Genomic DNA, 19,092 nt, shown 5'->3' on the forward strand with positions numbered 1-19,092 from the left:
CACTCTCCGCCCCTGGGCGGAGGCTTTTAGTTAAAAGGCTGGCAGTGACCTGAGCCCACTGCCAGTTATTGGTTCTGCTAGCCTCTAGTCAGGTCTGTTCCAGTCTGTGCTAGTTGCTCGTCAGTATCCTGTCTGTTTACCTGTGAGCTCCATCTCCAGCCTTACTCTGCTTGTAAGTTTTGTTGGTTTGTTCCACCTGCCTCTTCTGTCGGCACTCTGTCCCCTGTTAGTAGTTCCATCCAGGTAGTCGCCAGGTCCCTAGCCAGCGCAGGGACCGCCGTCCAGTTGTCCGCCTGGGGTTAGCCAGGGCCGAGGCAAGTAGGCAGGGACAGTGGGGTGCGGGAAGATCAGGGCACCCCACCTGGCGCTCTGGGGGGCAGAGTGCCGTAACACATCCTGTCCAGAGGGAAACAGTCTGCAGTAATTTTACATAGTATAGGGCCAGTAGTGCTGAGGCAGGGACAGTGAAAAAGGTGAAAGACGTATACTGTCTATATAGGCAGTGGGCTTTTCCAAAAAAATTTGGGAAAAAACTTTCTATTTGGGCTGCTGTGACCGTCCTCAGTGTACTGCGTCTGTGCTGGGGGTAGTAGTCCTAATTAATACGCAGCTAGCTAAGTGTTACAGCAGGCTTGCACAAAATTCTTTCCTGGCTCTACTGTGCGTTCCGCAAGCGAAGTCAGCCTCCAACCACAGGCCAATAAGTGGCACATTTAATTACAGCGTTCTGTTTCTGCACTACTGGTAATACACCATGCTGAGGGGTAGGGGTAGGCCTAGAAGACGTGGACGTGGACGCGGAGGCCCAAGTCAGGGTGTGGGCACAGGCTGAGCTCCTGATCCAGGTGTATCGCAGCCGACTGCTGCGGGATTAGGAGAGAGGCACGTTTCTGGCGTCCCCACATTCATCTCACAATTAATGGGTCCACGCGGTAGACCTTTATTAGAAAATGAGCAGTGTGAGCAGGTCCTGTCGTGGATGGCAGAAAGTGCATCCAGCAATCTATCGACCACCCAGAGTTCTGCGCCGTCCACTGCTGCAACTCTTAATCCTCTAGCTGCTGCTCCTCCTTCCTCCCAGCCTCCTCACTCCATTACAATGACACATTCTGAGGAGCTGGCAGACTCCCAGGAACTGTTCTCGGGCCCCTGCCCAGGATGGGCAGCAATGGTTCCGAACCCTCTCCCACTGGAGGAGTTTGTCGTGACTGATGCCCAACCTTTGGAAAGTTCCCGGGGTCCGGGGGATGAGGCTGGGGACTTCCTGCAACTGTCTCAAGAGCTTTCAGTGGGTGAGGAGGACGATGACGATGAGACACAGTTGTCTTTAACTCAGGTAGTAGTAATTGGAGTAAGTCCGAGGGAGGAGCGCACAGAGGATTCGGAGGAAGAGCAGCAGGACGATGAGGTGACTGACCCCACCTGGTTTGCTACGCCTACTGAGGACAGGTCTTCAGAGGGGGAGGCAAGTGCAGCAGCAGGGCAGGTTGGAAGAGGCAGTGCGGTGGCCAGGGGTAGAGGCAGGGCCAGACCGAATAATCCACCAACTGTTTCCCAAAGCGCCCCCTCACGCCATGCCATCCTACAGAGGCCGAGGTGCTCAAAGGTCTGGCAGTTTTTCACTGAGAGTGCAGACGACCGACGAACAGTGGTGTGCAACCTCCGGTTTGCACCGCTGCCTCTCCCCCTGTGCCCCAACCTGCCACTGAGATCCAACCCCACTCTCAGGACAGAGGCACTACCGTCTCCTGGCCTGCACCCAAACCCTCACCTCCGCTGTCCTCGGCCCCATCCACCAATGTCTCTCAGCGCACCGTCCAGCCGTCGCTAGCGCAAGTACACCGCCACGCACCCGCACGCTCAAGCGCTAAACGTGCACATAGCGAAATTTATCAGCCTTGAGATGCTGCCGTATAGGGTTGTGGAAACGGAGGCTTTCAAAGGTATGATGGCGGCGGCGGCCCCGTGCTACTCAGTTCCCAGTCGCCACTACTTTTCCTGATGTGCCGTCCCAGCCCTGCACGACCACCCACGTCTCCTGCAACATTGTACGCGCCCTAACCAACGCGGTTACTGCCAAGGTCCACTTAACAACGGACACATGGACAAGCACAGGCGGGCAGGGCCACTATATCTCCCTGACGGCACATTGGGTGAATTTAGTGGAGGCTGGGACAGAGTCAGAGCCTGGGACCGCTCACGTCCTACCCACCCCCAGAATTGCGGGCCCCAGCTCAGTGGTGGTATCTGCGGGGGTGAATGCTTCCTCCACTAAACCACCCTCCTCCTCCTCCTCCTCCTCCTCCTACGCAACCTCTGTCTCGCGATCAAGATGTGTCAGCAGCAGCACGTCGGCAGCAGTCGGTGTCGCCCGGTGTGGCAGCGCAGCGGTGGGCAAGCGTCAGCAGGCCATGCTGAAACTACTCAGCTTAGGAGAGAAGAAGCACACGGCCCACGAACTGCTGCAGGGTCTGACAGAGCAGACCGACCACTGGCTTGCGCCGCTGAGCCTCCAACCAGGCATGATCGTGTGTGACAACGGCCGTAACCTGGTGGCGGCTCTGCAGCTCGGCAGCCTCACGCACGTGCCATGCCTGGCCCACTTCTTTAATTTGGTGGTTCAGCGCTTTCTGAAAAGCTACCCATGCTTCTCAGACCTGCTCGGAAAGGTGCGCCGGCTCTGCGCACATTTGCGCAAGTCCCACACGGACGCTGCCACCCTGCGCACCCTGCAACATCGGTTTAATCTGCCAATGCACTGATTGCTGTGCGACGTGCCCACACAGTGGAACTCTACGCTCCACATGTTGGCCAGAGCTATAGTGGAATACCAACTCCTACATGGGCGGCGCAGTGGGAGTCAGCCTCCTCAATTCTTTACAGAAGAGTGGGCCTGGTTGGCAGACATCTGCCAGGTCCTTGGAAACTTTGAGGAGTCTACCCAGATGGTGAGCGGCGATGCTGCAATCATTAGCGTCACCATTCCTCTGCTATGCCTCTTGAGAAGTTCCCTGCAAAGCATAAAGGCAGACGCTTTGCGCTCGGAAACGGAGGCGGGGGAAGACAGTATGTCGCTGGATAGTCAGAGCACCCTCCTGTCTAAATCACAACGCGGTGAGGAGGAGGAGGAGGAGGAGGAAGATGAGGAGGAGGGGGAAGACACAGCTTGGCCCACTGGTGAGGGTACACATGCTGCTGGCCTGTCATCCTTTCAGCGTGTATGGCCTGAGGAGGAGGAGGATCCTGAAAGTGATCTTCCTAGTGAGGACAGCCATGTGTTGCGTACAGGTACCCTGGCACACATGGCTGACTTCATGTTAGGATGCCTTTCTCGTGACCCTCGCGTTACACGCATTCTGGCCACTACGGATTACTGGGTGTACACACTGCTCGACCCACGGTATAAGGAGAACCTTTCCACTCTTATACCCGAAGGGGAAAGGGGTTCGAGAGTGATGCTATACCACAGGACCCTGGCGGACAAACTGATGGTAAAATTCCCATCCGACATCGCTAGTGGCCGAAGGCGCAGTTCCGAGGGCCAGGTAGCAGGGGAGGCGCGGAGATCAGGCAGCATGTACAGCACAGGCAGGGGAACACTCTCTAAGGCCTTTGACAGCTTTCTGGCTCCCCAGCAAGACTGTGTCACGGCTCCCCAGTCAAGGCTGAGTCGGCGGGAGCACTGTAAAAGGATGGTGAGGGAGTACGTAGCCGATCGCACGACCGTCCTCCGTGACGCCTCTGCCCCCTACAACTACTGGGTGTCGAAGCTGGACACGTGGCCTGAACTCGCACTGTATGCCCTGGAGGTGCTTGCTTGTCCTGTGGCTAGCGTTTTGTCAGAGAGGGTGTTTAGTGCGGCTGGGGGAATTATCACGGATAAGCGTACCCGCCTGTCAACCGACAGTGCTGACAGGCTAACACTCATCAAGATGAACAAAGCCTGGATTTCCCCAGACTTCTCTTCTCCACCAGCGGACAGCAGCGATACCTAAACAATACGTAGGCTGCACCCGCGGATGGAAGCATTGTTCTCTATCACCATCCAAAACGGGGACCTTTTAGCTTCATCAATCAGTGTATTCTATTCATCCTCCTGCTCCTTCTCCTGAAACCTCACGTAATCACGCCGAACGGGCAATTTTTCTTAGGCCCACAAGGCTCAGTCATATAATTTTTGTAAACAATTTTTATACGTTTCAATGCTCATTAAAGCGTTGAAACTTGCACCTGAACCAATTTTTATTTTAACTGGGCTGCCTCCAGGCCTAGTTACAAATTAAGCCACATTAACCAAAGCGATTAATGGGTTTCACCTGCCCTCTTGGTTGGGCATGGGCAATTTTTCTGAGGTACATTAGTACTGTTGGTACACCAATTGTTTTGGGCCCTCGCCTACAGTGTAATCCAATTAATTTTTTGCCCACCTGCATTAAAGCTGATGTTACCTCAGCTGTGCAGGGCAATGCAATGGGATATATTTATGTACCGCCGGTGGCTTCCTGGGACCCACCCATGCTGTCGGTCCACATGGACTTCCCATTAGGGAGATGTACGTGCCTGTGTATACTTATAAAAAACTCAAGCCTGACTGGGGCATGCAGTTTGGGCCGAAGCCCACCTGTATTTAATTAGACGTTAGCTCTGCTGTCCAGGGCACTGCAATGGGATATATTTTTGTACCGCCAGTGGGTTCCAGGGAGCCACCCATGCTGTCGGTCCACACGGACCTCACATTAGGGAGTTGTACCTGCCTGTGTCTATGTATTAAAAACCCCGGTCTGACTGGGGCATGCAGTGTGGGCCGAAGCCCACCTGTATTTTATCTGACGTTACCTCAGCTGTGCAGGGCAATGCAATGGGATATATTTATGTACCACCGGTGGCTTCCTGGCACCCACCCATGCTGTCGGTCCACACGGAGTTGTAACTGCATGTGTCCACTTCTAAAGAACCCCAGTCTGACTTGGGCATGCAGTGTGGGCCGAAGCCCACCTGCATTAAACATGACATTACCTCAGCTGTGCTGGGCACTGCAATGGGATATATTTTTGTACCGCCAGTGGGTTCCAGGGAGCCACCCATGCTGTCGGTCCACACGGACCTCACATTAGGGAGTTGTACCTGCCTGTGTCTATGTATTAAAAACCCCGGTCTGACTGGGGCATGCAGTGTGGGCCGAAGCCCACCTGTATTTTATCTGACGTTACCTCAGCTGTGCAGGGCAATGCAATGGGATATATTTATGTACCACCGGTGGCTTCCTGGCACCCACCCATGCTGTCGGTCCACACGGAGTTGTAACTGCATGTGTCCACTTCTAAAGAACCCCAGTCTGACTTGGGCATGCAGTGTGGGCCGAAGCCCACCTGCATTAAACATGACATTACCTCAGCTGTGCTGGGCACTGCAATGGGATATATTTATGTACCGCCGGTGGGTTCCAGGGAGCCACCCATGCTGTGTGTCCACAGAGACTTCACATTAGGGATTTGTACCTGCCAGTGTCTATGTTTTAAAAACCCCGGTCAGACTGGGGCATGCAGTGTGGGCCGAAGCCCACCTGCATTTAACATGACATTACATCAGCTGTGCTGGGCACTGCAATGGGATATATTTATGTACCGCCGGTGGCTTCCTGGGACCCACCCATGCTGTCGGTCCACACGGAGTTGTAACTGCATGTGTCCACTTCTAAAGAACCCCAGTCTGACTGGGGCATGCAGTGTGGGCCGAAGCCCACCTGCATTTAATCGGACGTTACCTCAGCTGTGATGGGCACTGCAATGGGATACATTTATGTACAGCCGGTGGGTTCCAGGGAGCCACCCATGCTGTGGGTGCACACGGAATTCCTATTGCAGAGTTGTACCTGCCTGTGACTATTTATTAAAAAAAAATGCGGTCTGACTGGGGCACGCAGACACCTTGACAGAATGAATAGTGTGTGGCACATAGGTTCCCCATTGCTATGCCCACGTGTGCAGCTCCTGATGGCGGTGGCACAGGATTGGATTTCTCATTGCTTCTGTAGAGCATTGTGGGCTATCGCCCTGCCCCTTTTAAAGAGGGTTGCTGCCTAGCCGTGCCAACATTCTGCAGTGTGTGCCTGCGGTTCCTCCTCACGGCAGACGCACTTATAAATAGACATGAGGGTGGTGTGGCTATGAGGCCAGCGTGTGGCATGAGGGCAGCTGAAGGCTGCGCAGGGACACTTTGGTGTGCGCTGTGGACACTGGGTCGTGCGGGGGGGGGGGGGGGGGGGGTTGGGCAGCATGTAACCCAGGAGAAGTGGCAGTGGAGTGTCATGCAGGCAGTGATTGTGCTTTGTTGGAGGTAGTGTGGTGCTTAGCTAAGGTATGCATTGCTAATGAGGGCTTTTCAGAAGTAAAAATTGTTGGGGGGGGGGCACTCTTGCCTCTATTGTGGCTTAATAGTGGGACCTGGGAACTTGAGATGCAGCCCAACATGTAGCCCCTCGTCTGCCCTATCCGTTTCTGTGTCGTTCCCATCACTTTCTTGAATTGCCCAGATTTTCACAAATGGAAACCTTAGCGAGCATCGGCGATATACAAAAATGCTCGGGTCGCCCATTGACTTCAATGGGGTTCGTTATTCGGAACGAACCCTCGAGCATCGCAAAATTTTCGTCCCGAGTAACGAGCACCCAAGCATTTCGGTGCTCGCTCATCTCTACTAATAACTCTGTATATACATCATAATGAATGATATACATAGTAATGCTCCAGCATTATAGAAGCTTTCTCACTGGATTCTCTGCTCTTTCCTGCAGGTTTTCCGTAAAGACACTGATTGACCGCTCCTGCTTTGAGACCATTGATGATTCTGCACCGGAATTTTTAAACTTTGCCTCTATTCTGGAACAGATCTTAAGCCATCGTCTCAAAGGTAAGAAGCGGCACAGTCTTCCCCGTTATTACACGCAAGTTCACGTTTTGTTGATGGTTACTATGTTTGTTCCACTTAAGCTACAATAATTCCATATGTAATTATATGGATATGTTTTTGCAGTATATCGTTTAGTGGTATTATAAGCCATGACCGGAGTTTGACGGAGTTCTGCATGCAGAGCCTAACCACCCTAAAATTGGGAATCCTCCTATCTATGTTTAGCAATTTTTGTGTCAATGGCTAATAATGCTAATATTGCTATACTCTCCTGGAACATGCAGGGGATGGGGACCTCTGGTAAGGGGTCCATGATCTTTTCATATATTAGGAGCCATAACCCACACATTGTATGTCTCCAGGAGACGCACTTGACCTGAGACAAGACTGGGCTTTTGGAGAAGGCGTGGGTCCAGTGGTCTCTACACTCTACCCACACATCCTATTCCAGAGGGGTATCAATTCTGATCCATAAGCGACTTAGGTGGGAACCAGGACATAATGTTAGAGATCCGGAGGGCAGATTCGTGTTTATACAGGCATGAATAGAATCTCTTCCCTATGTACTCATAGGAGTGTACCTCCCTCCGCCGGCCAACAATGCAGTTCTCCACCAGGTGGCCCAATTTGCACAGGTGGCCCAAATCTGTACTATGTATGGGTGACCTAAATATGGTGCTGGATTCCCAGCTCGATAGGTTTGGTGCTTCATTGGCCCAAGCTCCCCCCTGGCCCTATTTGTGCAGGAGGTTGGTTGGGAAGATATTTGGAGAGTTCGACGACCATCAGCACAAGAGCATTCATGTTACTCAGCCGGTAGGAACGCCCTCTCCCGGATAGATTACTTCCTAGGGAATGCCAGACTATGTACAGCCATAACTCAAGTTGAATATCTCACTAGGGGCGTATAGGATCACTCTCCCCTGCGTGCTGAAGTTACTACACCGGATGCGTAGGCCCATATACATAGTTGGCCTGTGCACCCATTCTGGTTAGGCCTGCTCGGCTCTAATGATAGGATCCCTGATCAACTTACTAGCTTTCTGGAGTTAAACCAACCAGATGCCGACCCGGTAGTGCTATTGGAGACACCGAAGGCCTTTTTACAGGGTGCCCTAAAATCCTCTATTTCATATATTAAAAGGGACTCTTCTCAACACAAGCGAGAGATGGCATCCCAGTATGTGCGACTAGAGGCGGCTTATGTTTTGTATCCATCCGACGAGAATCGGAAGCAGTGGTTGGGGCAGGGAAGACAATATTTAATTTTCCTGCAAGAGAAAGCCTATAGAGTATTTTTTTTTTTTGCAAAACAACGATTTTATGCATTAGGCAATCAATCCAGTAGCTTATTAGCACTTGGAAAAAATTTTTCCGGACCATGAACTCTCTCCTGTCCTCCTCTATATGGGGGAGCTCCCGCCCGAAAATTAAAATCACCACTCTCCAGAGGCCCAAAAAAGCTGCCGGGTCGGCACTTCCTAATCTATTTCTGTATTATATAGCGAGCCAATTGATCCATTTGAAATGCTGGTTGAGAGACAACCCATTGCCTAATTCTGAAGCCCATTTCGCACATGTGCTAAATATCCCTAATCTCTGGCCAGTGTTGGAATCCCCTGCTATTGTGACAAGGAAGATGCTACCCATTCACAGACTGGCAACACAGGTCTGGCGCCAAGCTAAGGAGGCTGGTGGGTTTTCTGATATAATTGTGGATATTCCACTGTCGGGGAACCCTGGACTGCAGGAGCTGCTGCTATTGGCCGACCTGGCGGTATGGAAGTGGTAGGGTATCCTGTGCCTGGGTGATCTATATAACTCTAGTGTCCTTGATGCTCCAAGGACTCTTGTTGTCCTTTAAGCATCTGCAAAATCAATATCAAATACCTTGATCTCACTTCTATAGGTATCTCCAGGTTCGGCATGCGCTACAGATACAGTTATCACCTGTGAGTAGTAATATATCCCACTGCCCCTTAATAGGAATTATGCGGTTACTGGGGCCCCAGGGACTTATATTTACAATATATTTTCATTTAATAACCTCGAAGGCCACTTGGGCGATACCCCCTGCCCTATCCAAATGGAGTTCCCTGATTCCAAAGTTGACAGAAGACCCATTCCAAGATTTACTAGAATCTCCTTTATTTGTCTCCCCTTCAGTAAATAACAGAATGATTCGTTTATAGTGCATCAGTGTTACCTCACCCTGGCGAGACTGCAGAGAATGGGCAGGAACCCATCTTCACATTGTATCTGATGCTCATGTACCGATGCCGATTTTTGGCATATGATCTGGGACTGTCCGTCAATCCGGTTATACTGGGGTGAGGTCACAAGCTTTCTTTCTGAGGGTCTTAATATCCCAGTTCCTGCCAACCCCGAAATCTGTCTCTTTGGTATCCTTGATGAAGCACATTCACAGCACCATGACAGAGTTTTTCTCCGAGAGGTCCTGTCCCTGGCTAGGAAGGTTATTGTGCAGCGGTAAATGGACCTGAGGGGCCCTTCCCTGGCGATGTGGAGAAAACTCACTAACACAACCATACCTTTCAATAACCTGGTCTACAAGGCACGCAAGTGCCCAGATAAATTCGATAAAGTATTGGGTCAATGGTGCGATTCTTCGCTCACTCTTTTTCCTCCATGATTGCTTTCCTCAACAATATCAACGCTGCGAGAGAGATTCCGGTGATTAGCGGATGCTGGAGATGGAGTTGGGGACCTGAACCTCATTCTCTGCTGACTGTCCAAAGTGCTCTGCATGCAGGTACTCCGATGACTTGGCTTTTACCATGACCTGTTCTTTCTATATGCTTTTTGTTTCCCCCCCCTTATTACACTGTAATTGTCCTGTGATGTCATGAGGTTTTTGTTCCCCACTACTCATGTATGACTCTGTAACATTAACGGTTCGGCACGTTGTTTATCTTTCAATTAAACGAAGTTTAAAAAGAAGGTAAGAAGCGATGGAGGTGCAGAACGTTTCCCCCTATGTTACAATGCTTTGGATGATAAATACGGTGGGGAAGGTTGTGATGACTTCTTACCTCGGATGTGATTGATCTGCATCGCTTCGCCTGTTTTCCCTACATACGAATGTGCGGTGTTTTGAGGACGTCCTCGACACCTTTTCTTTTGCCATCTGTACAATGCTTTGAATTGACCTGAGTGATCTGAGATAAACTGGCTGCTAGGGGCATGCTGTAAGAAGTGTAATCATAGCAAGCGGACTGTATAGTCTGACTCAGTTATTAAAGGGAAATCCAAGAAATAGGTAGCGACTAGAGATGAGCGAACGTACTCGTTACGAGTACTTACGCACCCGAGTACCGCCATTTTCGAGTACTGCAGTACTCGCGCGTAAAGATTCGGGGGGCGCCGGGGGGCGGGGAGAGGCGCGGCGGTGCGGGGGGGAGCAGCGGGGAACAGGGGGGAGCCCTCTCTCTCCCTTCCCCCCCCCACTCCCCACTACTACCCCCCGTGCCGCCACGGCGCCCCCCGAATTTTTTTGCCCGAGTACGGAAGTACTCGGAAATCGCGGTATTCGGGCGAAAAAGGGGCGTGGCCGGGCACGTTCGCTCATCTCTAGTAGCGACCAAAAAAATGTATGTGCAACCTTTTTTCTTGTATCTATTCACTACAGATAGTCCCGACTTGCGAATGTTTGAGTTACGAACTTCGCAAGATGTGAACATTCTGTCCTGCACAGTATGATGCTACCGCATGACGTCATTCTGTGCAGGGACCGGACAGGCTTCTATCAAGCCTGATAAAAGCCTGTCCGGTCAGATCGCAGGACGCTGTGCGGTTGCAAGGCAGCCGTGAACCTTCTAAAAGGCCCCAGGGCTGCCTATTCATCAGGGCGCCTATTAAGCCGTGCGCTTGATAGGCACTCTGCATAGGCAGCCCTGCGGCCTTTCAGAAGGCTTCCTAACAACGGCATAGCGTCCTGTGATCTTATCGCAGAACACAGTACGGGACCCCTGAACATCGGGTGCCAGCTGTTTCCTACAGCGGACACCCAGCGGCAGCAGTTCCAACAAGCTGCGCCGCTCGTGGGAACTGTTAACGCTTTAAATACCGCTGTCTATTCTGACAGCGGCATTTAAAGTGTTAACAGTCCCAATGAGCGACGTGGCTTGTTGGAATGTTGTATGGAGCGGCATCCACACGCGATCCCCTCCATACAAGCATTTGTTCAGACATACGAACAAATGTACTTGTGAACAGGCTCCTGGAAATTTGCTAAATTTTGTCAAAAAGTGCAGCTTGGTCCTAATTAGTTCAACCAAACTGCAAATTCATGAAAAGCCCTAAAACTAGTATTGAACGCTGTCTAAGAGGGTGGTGGTGGTCCTTCAGTGGATGTGGCTTAGTGGTTAGTACTGTTGGGGTGCTGGGGTTTGTAAAATTGCATGGAGTTTGTAAAATTTCATTCAGATGTTGTCCTTGGTCAGATTTGAGCCCAGGACGGCAGTGCCAACCACTAAACCGACTTTCTTCTCTGGGGAAAGAGAAGAAGAAGGAACACAAATAGAACATACACATCTCATACAGATGGTCAGATTTAGGACACCGGTGCTATCAGACAACACTGCTAACCACTGAACCACCATGCTTCTTATTATTTCTTCCTCCTCCCCTCCTTCCTATATCGTAGGAGGAGAAGAAGAAGCACAAACATAGAGAGAACATACAAACTTCATGCAGATCTTGTCCTTGGTTAGATTGAATTGTACTGCAAGGCAACAGTGCTAACCGCTTAGCTACATCCATTGAAAGACTACACACAGCACAAAACCTGCAGCAAATACATACGCAATATCCAGCGCTCGATGAACCAATCACAGCCATTCAATGCATGAATGGTTGTGATTGGTTCATTGAGCGCCGGCTCTGATTGGCTGAGTCATGGCGCTCATAAACTAATCACAGCCAGCCCTTCCAGAAGGCGGGGATTTTGATCTTTCAAACCAGGAAGGGCTGCCAAAAAGCTAAAGACAAGTGCCGGAGGTGAAGAGGAGACGTGCACCGGAGATAACAGCAGCTAGAACATATTTTCGGGGTAGGGCTTATATTTCAATCCCCTCCTCCGCCCACCCGAAAATCCTCACGCATGGTGCTATAAAGTTGTACAGAATACAGATGCGATATCGCTGTGATTTTCCTGCAGCAATATCGTTGTCGCTCTTGTGGATGCGGCCTAAAGCTGAGGAATTTTCACCGATTCCAGCAGTGAAAATTCTGTACCATTTCTGCCATGTGTGAAGGTGGCCTAGGGGTGAAACAGTAGCAAGGAAAAAACGGGTTAAGACGTGTCCCGCTATCTTCATGGAGCGTAATGCTGAGGAAACACCCGATGGGCTTTGAGGAGAGTGCTGCTAAAAACTATACTGGCTGCTGCTGATCAGAAGGTCCTTTCTATCTCAGCTACATTGACCGTTCTGCTGGGTGCCTGACCTAACTTCACCTGCCGCTAGACCTTTGGACTGCACAGACATTGTTGGCAAAGAAAATAAAGTTTGTGTTTGAGCACCTGAGTCGTCTGAGATATATGTGTTTGATCTAGCCCAGTGTCTTCAGTGTTGAGGTCTTCCACCATAGTCGAAGCTCTATCTAACACTGTACAGCTACATCTCCTCTTTTTTTCTGGAGCCTTCCAGACATTCCAGGAGAATGTACAAGTTTGTGATAAATCAGGAATCAGGAACCCCACCAATCTGCTGTTCACCAGACCAGTGTGCACAAGCACTGAGCTAATTTCTGCAGGAAGCAGACAGCTCCATTCCCACTGGAGTGGCCCAGCTTGGTATTACAGACTTAGGTCCCACTGAAGAGAATAGAAACATTAACTGTAATACCAAGCCTAGCCACTGCAGTGGGAATGGAGCTGTCTGCTTCCTGCATAAATTAGATCGGTGCATGAGCACACTGCCCAGGCGAACAGCTGATCGGCAGAGGTCCTGGGCAGCAGACCCCTGCCAATCTACTATTTCCTAAGGATAGTTTACAACTGAACAACCACTTTAACCAGCAAAAAAAAGCCCTGCTCTGCACAACGGTACACATATAAATGCCCTCAAAGGAACATAGTTACATGGTATGTAAGGCCAAAAAAAGACATATGTGCATCCAGTTCAGCCTATTACCCCCCCCCCCAATGACTGAGAAGTAAAAATTTAAAAAAATCTTAAACCGCAAGATGAAAAATTTAATCTCGATGACCCTTGTGCATACTCCAAAAAGAATGACCCGAGACACCTATGGCCGCCTGCAGACAGGCGTAAATTTGGTGGCGAGATTTCCCGCTGTATTTCCTCCCGTGGAAGCTGCCATAGGATTGCGTTAGCAAATGCAATCCTAGGCAGACGGCCGCGATTTGGCCGTGCGAAATCTCGCGCGAAAAACGAATCGCGACATGCTCTATTTCTGCGAGCCCCGCACAGAAACGTCACTCCCAGGCCGCCGGCTCCGGTCTGCGCATGCGCTGGCTGCCCGGCAACCGGCACATGAAAGAGCCGGGGCCGCGGGAACAGGTGAGTGATGCGCTGCTCTCTGCAGACGCTCGGGTCGGGTCCGGCTGCGAGAATTCTCGCAGCCGGATCCGACCCGGCTGTCTGCAGGCGGCCTATATATTATAGTAGTGTGAATAGTCTGTGTGTAGTATTGCATTTCAAATCCTTCAGATAACATTCTACTTTCATCGTAAACCGTGAAAACAAAACCGCGTCAGATTGGCTTTTCCTGCATTCTAGCAATTTAAAAATTCATATATATTAAAATTTAACTATTATGTCCTGCAAGCCGATGTGTAAAAATATCTGCAACTCATCCTGCAAAGAATGAGGGCTGTTAAAATAATAAACTGTTATGGTTGACAGAATGCAGAGAGGTAAAACCAGAAATAGATGAGGTCCTTGAAGTAAATCTCCATCATTTAACATTGCGTTGTTCTGTTCCAAAATCGTGTGTGGATTAATTTCTTAGGGGTCTGAGCTCAGGGCTGATGACACAGAGCTCCACATCCCATGCACAGACATAGATTATAAATATAACATCCTGGGTACCTGTATCCACCACTAGAGGGAGCTCACTGCATACTGCCTTACCATTGAGTTTAACACCTTGGCAGCATCCACCTACATGTAATGTGGACATGCACGGGGTGTGTATGGAGCAGGCTGTGGAGGTAACTCTGATTGTGGCTGTTAAGCCTTTAAATGCTGCTGTCAATTCTGACAGTCAATTTAATACCCAGAAATCCACCCCTTTTGGGTGTCCCATGTAAAGGCTCTCAGGGCTGCCATGGATTTAATAGAATGCTTGCAGAAATACAATATACCGCAGTATTGAGATATTGCAATATATTATATAAGTGAGTTAAAGTCTCTTTAGAGGACTAAAAAAGGTAATTTTTTTTTAATAATAATTACCAAAAATAATAATAATAAATATTACAAGCTTAATTAATTCCACCTTTTCCCATATGTAAAATACAGAAAATCAAAACAAAATAAAATGCAGAAAGGTATTGCTGTGTCTGATCTGTTAAAATAATGCATTCATCCCACACAGTGAACACCATCTGAAAATAAAAACACAACACCAGACTTGTGCTTCAAGAAAAAGTCCAATATAAAGTAATCTAAAAGTTGTATGTGCCAATAGAAACCACAGACTGGATTGCAAAAACCGTCCCAACACGGCCGCATCGCCCTACAAATGAAAACGTTTTAATCTTTTTATCAATGTTTAATTTTTTCACAATATTCCAACAAATAACCATAAATGCTTTATTGCCGTAATCGTACCGACCGTAGATTAAAGTTATCATTCATTTTTTGCCACTGTGCAAACTTTATATTTGTAAGGCCGCCTGCAGACGAGCGGGTCGGATCCGGCAGCGAGAATTCTCGCCGCGCGATCCGACCCGAGCGCCTGCAGGGACGAGCGCGTACTCACCCGCGCCTGGCGGCCCCGGCTCTTTCATGTGCCGGCTGCCGTGCAGCCGGCGCATGCGCAGACTGGAGCCGGCGGCCGGGTGAGTGCGTGCCCCGCAGAAAATTAGGACACGCCGCGGTTTGTTTGCCGCGCGAGATTTCGCGTGGCCAAACCGCGGCCGTCTGCATAGGAGTGCGTATTGTAATGCACTCCTATGCAAACTTTCAGCGGCGGAAATCCCGCGGGAAATCCCACGACGGGATTTCCGCTCGTGTGCAGGCGGCCTAAATAGTACATTGAAAAACACAACTCGTTCTTCCAAAAAACAACGAGCCCTCAGACGGCTGCTTCACTGCAAAAACAAAGAAGTTATACATTTTTTTTAAGTGAGAAGGAGAAACCGAAAATGGAAAAAAATGACCGCATCATCAAAGGGTTAAAAAGGTTTCTAAGTTATTTATTGTAAATTTATTGAACAATAAGTTATTTATTGTATATAGTTTTGAGCCCCAAGCTGTATTGGCATCTGATTGGTGACGTTCGTAAACCTGTCAAGTGGGCTTCTAATGTAGAAGCCCCTGATAGGTTTACGGGATGTCATCAGTAATGTCCCTGTTAAGTCTTCCATTGTCTGCTATGGTCATGTGGGTAAATAAACCCCGTGACTGCTGCAGCACTTGTAAACGGAAGACAGGAGCGCGGCCAGCAGCAGTGGGAGGTGAGTTTAGTGTGTTTTCTCTTATATATACACTGCATGCCACCAGTAACTTGAACCCCCCCCCCCCCCTTTGAGTACCAAATTTAAACAAAAGGGTTAATAATCATCAGAGAATAGTGAACTTCAAATTTCAAAATGGTTTTTATTAGAGATGAGCGAGCACCAAAATGCTCGGGTGCTCGTTGCTCTAGTCAAACTTTCCGCGATGCTTGAGAGCTCGTTTCGAGTAATGAACCCCATTGAAGTCAATGGGCGACTCGAGCATTTTTCAAGGTGACCGATGCTCTGCATAGGAGAGGGTGTGTGAATCACATGAAAACATGAGAAAGTGATGGAAACACCACAGAAACGGACAGGGAAGGGCAGGGGCACCATGCATGGCTGCATCTGAGGCTCCCAGGTCCCACTATTAAGCCAAATTGTGGGCAAGAGCCTGGCGGTCACCCCCCTAACAATTTACTTGGGACAGACCATAATCAGCAAGGCACGCGCACTGGCACATCTTAGCTAAGCACCACACTAGCTGCAACCAATGACAATCACTGCCTGCGGGTGACACCGCTGCCTCTTCTCCTGGGTTACATGATGGCATTGCTGTTCAATCCCCTGCATGACCCTGCGTACACAGCACACACAAAAGTTTACCTGCGCAGCGTTCAGCTGCCCTCATGCCACATGCTCTCTTCATAGCCACACCACCCTCATGTCTATTTATAAGTGCGTCTGCCATGAGGAGGAACTGGAGGCACACACTGCAGAGGGTTGGCAGGGCCTGGTAGCGACCCTCTTTGAAAGTGTGGGCGATAGCCCACAATGCTGTTGAGATAAATTAACCTACGATCATAATTCCAATCCTGTGCCACCTCCGTCACAAAATTGTCAGGAGCCGCAAACGTGGGCATAAAGGGAACTCAGATGCCAGCACTTCTACACATCTCTACAATGCAGCAGCACATACTAACACCAAAGATTGGTTTGAAGCCGGAGGTGTTGTAAAAGTAGCCACCACAGGTATACAGTGACCCTGTGAAAGTCTCAATCAGTTACGCTTCCTGTGAACGCTCCAATTCAGTATCTCGGATAACTGTGGTAACACGAAACACCAGAGATATTACATGTCGACCAGCGCTGATCCCCAGACCCCAAGGAGGAGGTGGCATAATAAGCCTGAGAAACCGTGACTGAGGTATGACCCGCAATACTCTGTGTGGGAAGCACATGAGCTGGCCCAGGGTCAGTCTCGGTCCCAGCCTCCACCTGGTTGACCCAATGTGCCATCAGTTACGGTTCCTTTCATCGCTTCAAAGACTGGATGAACCACGAAGAAATTCCACTGCCCAAACCTGGCTGTTCAGCATGATGACATGCCCAAACCTGGCACAGTTGCACCCCGCCCAGGACCTTGGTCTCTGCCCACACCCTCAACAATCGTGGGCATAAAGCGGACTCGGATGCAATTTCTGTAGCCAGAGTATAGGCGAACCCCTGAAACCTTTTTGTAGCAAGAGTATTGGCCAACCCCTGAAAAATTGGTGTACCAAGAGTATAGGCGAAGCCCGGAAAAATTGGTTTGCTATGAGTATAGGCGAAAGCCTGAAAAATTGGTTCGCTGTGAGTATAGCCGAAGGCCAGAAAAATTTGTTTGCTATGAGTTTGGACGAAGCCCGGAAAAATTGATTTGCTCTGAGTATCGGCGAAGCGTGGAAAAATGTGTGTAGCAAGAGTACAGGTGTACCCCTGAAAAATTGGTTTCCCCATGGTGCAGGAGAAACCCAGAAACATTTTTTAAAGGTAGAGCTCGTAGTTGCTTAATTTGCTAACAGAGCCTGGAGACAGCCCTCTGAAAAAGTTAGTTTTAACAGAGCCTTTTCACCCTCTGAAAAATTGGCTGTTCAGCATGGTGACATGCTGGTTTAGGAGGAGGAGGAGGAGGAGGAGGAAGATCAGAGTGGGATAGACCAAGCAACTCCTCCCCTTTTTTGGGGTGATAGAGGATGCATGGTTCTCCTGTTCCAGTTGAAAGAATCTTTATGTTCTGCTGCTTTCCACCGGTGGAGAAGAGAAGTCTGGGGAAATCCAGCCTTTGTTCATCTTAATGAGTGTAAGCCTGTCGGTGCTGTCAGTTTACAGGTGGGTACGCTTATCCGTGATGATCCCCCCCAACAGCACTAAACACCCTCTCTGATAAGACACTAGTGGCAGGGCAGGCCAACACCTCCAAGGCGTACAGCACAAGTTCGTGCCACGTGTCCAGCTTTGACACCCAATAGTTGTATGGAGCAGAGGGATCACGGAGGACATTGGTACGGCTGGCAATGTACTCCCTGACCATCTTTTTACACTGTTCCCTCCGACTCAGCCTAGACTGGGCAGTGGTGACACAGTCTGGCTGGGGAGCCATAAAACTGGCAAAGGCCTTGGAGAGTGTTCCCCTGCCTGCACTGGACATGCTGCCTGATCCCCACGCCTCCCCTGCTACTTGACCCACTGAAATACGTCCTCTACTGCTAGCATTGTCAGATGGGAACCGTAGCATCAGTTTTTCCACCAGGGCCTTGTGGTATTGCATTACTCTCGTACTCCTTTCCTCTTCAGGAATGAGAGTGGAAAGGTTCTCCTTATACCGTGGGTCGAGAAGGGTGAACCCCCAGTAATCCTGGTTGGCCAGAATGCGTCTAACACTAGGGTCATGGGAAAGGCAGCTTAACATGAAGTCAGCCATGTGTGCCAGAGTCCCAGTATGCAACACATCGCTGTTCTCACTAGGAGGATGACTTTCATGATCCTTATCCTCCTCTTCAGCCCATACACGTTGAACAGATGTGAGGGAAGTAGCATGGGTACCCTCTGCAGTGTGGGCAGCAGTCTCTTCCCCTCCTCCTCCTCCTCCTCCTCCAATATGCGCTGAGAAACAGGCATGAGGGTGGTCTGGCTATTAAGAGACATACTGTCATCCTCCATCTCCTGTTCTAACTGCAAAGCATCGGCCTTTATGCTTAGCAGCAAACTTCTCAGCAGGCAAAGCAGCGGGATGGTTACGCTGATAATGGCTGTGTCGCCGCTCACCATTTGTGTAGACTCCTCAAAGTTTCCTAGGACCTGACAGATATCTGCCATCCATGCCCACTCCTCTGTGAAGAACTGCAGAGGCTGACTACCACTCCGCCAGCCATGTTGCAGCTGGTATTCTACAATGACTCTACGCTGCTCGTACAGCCTGGCCAACATGTGCAGCGTAGAATTCCAGCGCGTGGGCACGTCGCACAGCAGTCAGTGCACTGGCAGCTGGAAGCACTGTTGCAGTGTCCTGAGGGAGGCAGCATCTGTGGTGGACTTCCTGAAATGGGCGCACAGGCGACGCACCTTGGTGAGCAGGTAAGAAAAATGGGGGTAGTTTTTCAGAAAGCGCTGAACCACCAGATTGAACAGGTGGGCCAGGCATAGCACGTGTGTTAGTCTGCCAAGCTGCAGAGCTGCCACCAGGTTATGCCCATTATCACACACGACCATGCATGGTT

General features: G+C 50.0%; 1 protein-coding gene across 4 annotated transcripts in view; it reads left to right on the forward strand.

Annotated features, from left to right (window-relative positions):
* The window catches only part of RUNDC3B (RUN domain containing 3B), a 289,933-nt gene that overhangs the window by 99,934 nt on the left and 170,907 nt on the right, over positions 1-19,092 (forward strand). For 3 of the 4 annotated variants that reach the window (XM_066585392.1, XM_066585394.1, XM_066585396.1), the window contains exon 2: positions 6,794-6,909. In XM_066585392.1, coding sequence (XP_066441489.1) covers positions 6,794-6,909 — 116 coding nt within the window. Of the gene's footprint in view, positions 1-6,793; positions 6,910-9,554; positions 9,683-19,092 lie in introns of those variants that run through there. The other variant, XM_066585393.1, reaches the window with a different exon arrangement.

The sequence above is a fragment of the Eleutherodactylus coqui genome, chromosome 12, assembly GCF_035609145.1.
Source record: "Eleutherodactylus coqui strain aEleCoq1 chromosome 12, aEleCoq1.hap1, whole genome shotgun sequence".
NCBI lineage: Eukaryota > Metazoa > Chordata > Amphibia > Anura > Eleutherodactylidae > Eleutherodactylus > Eleutherodactylus coqui.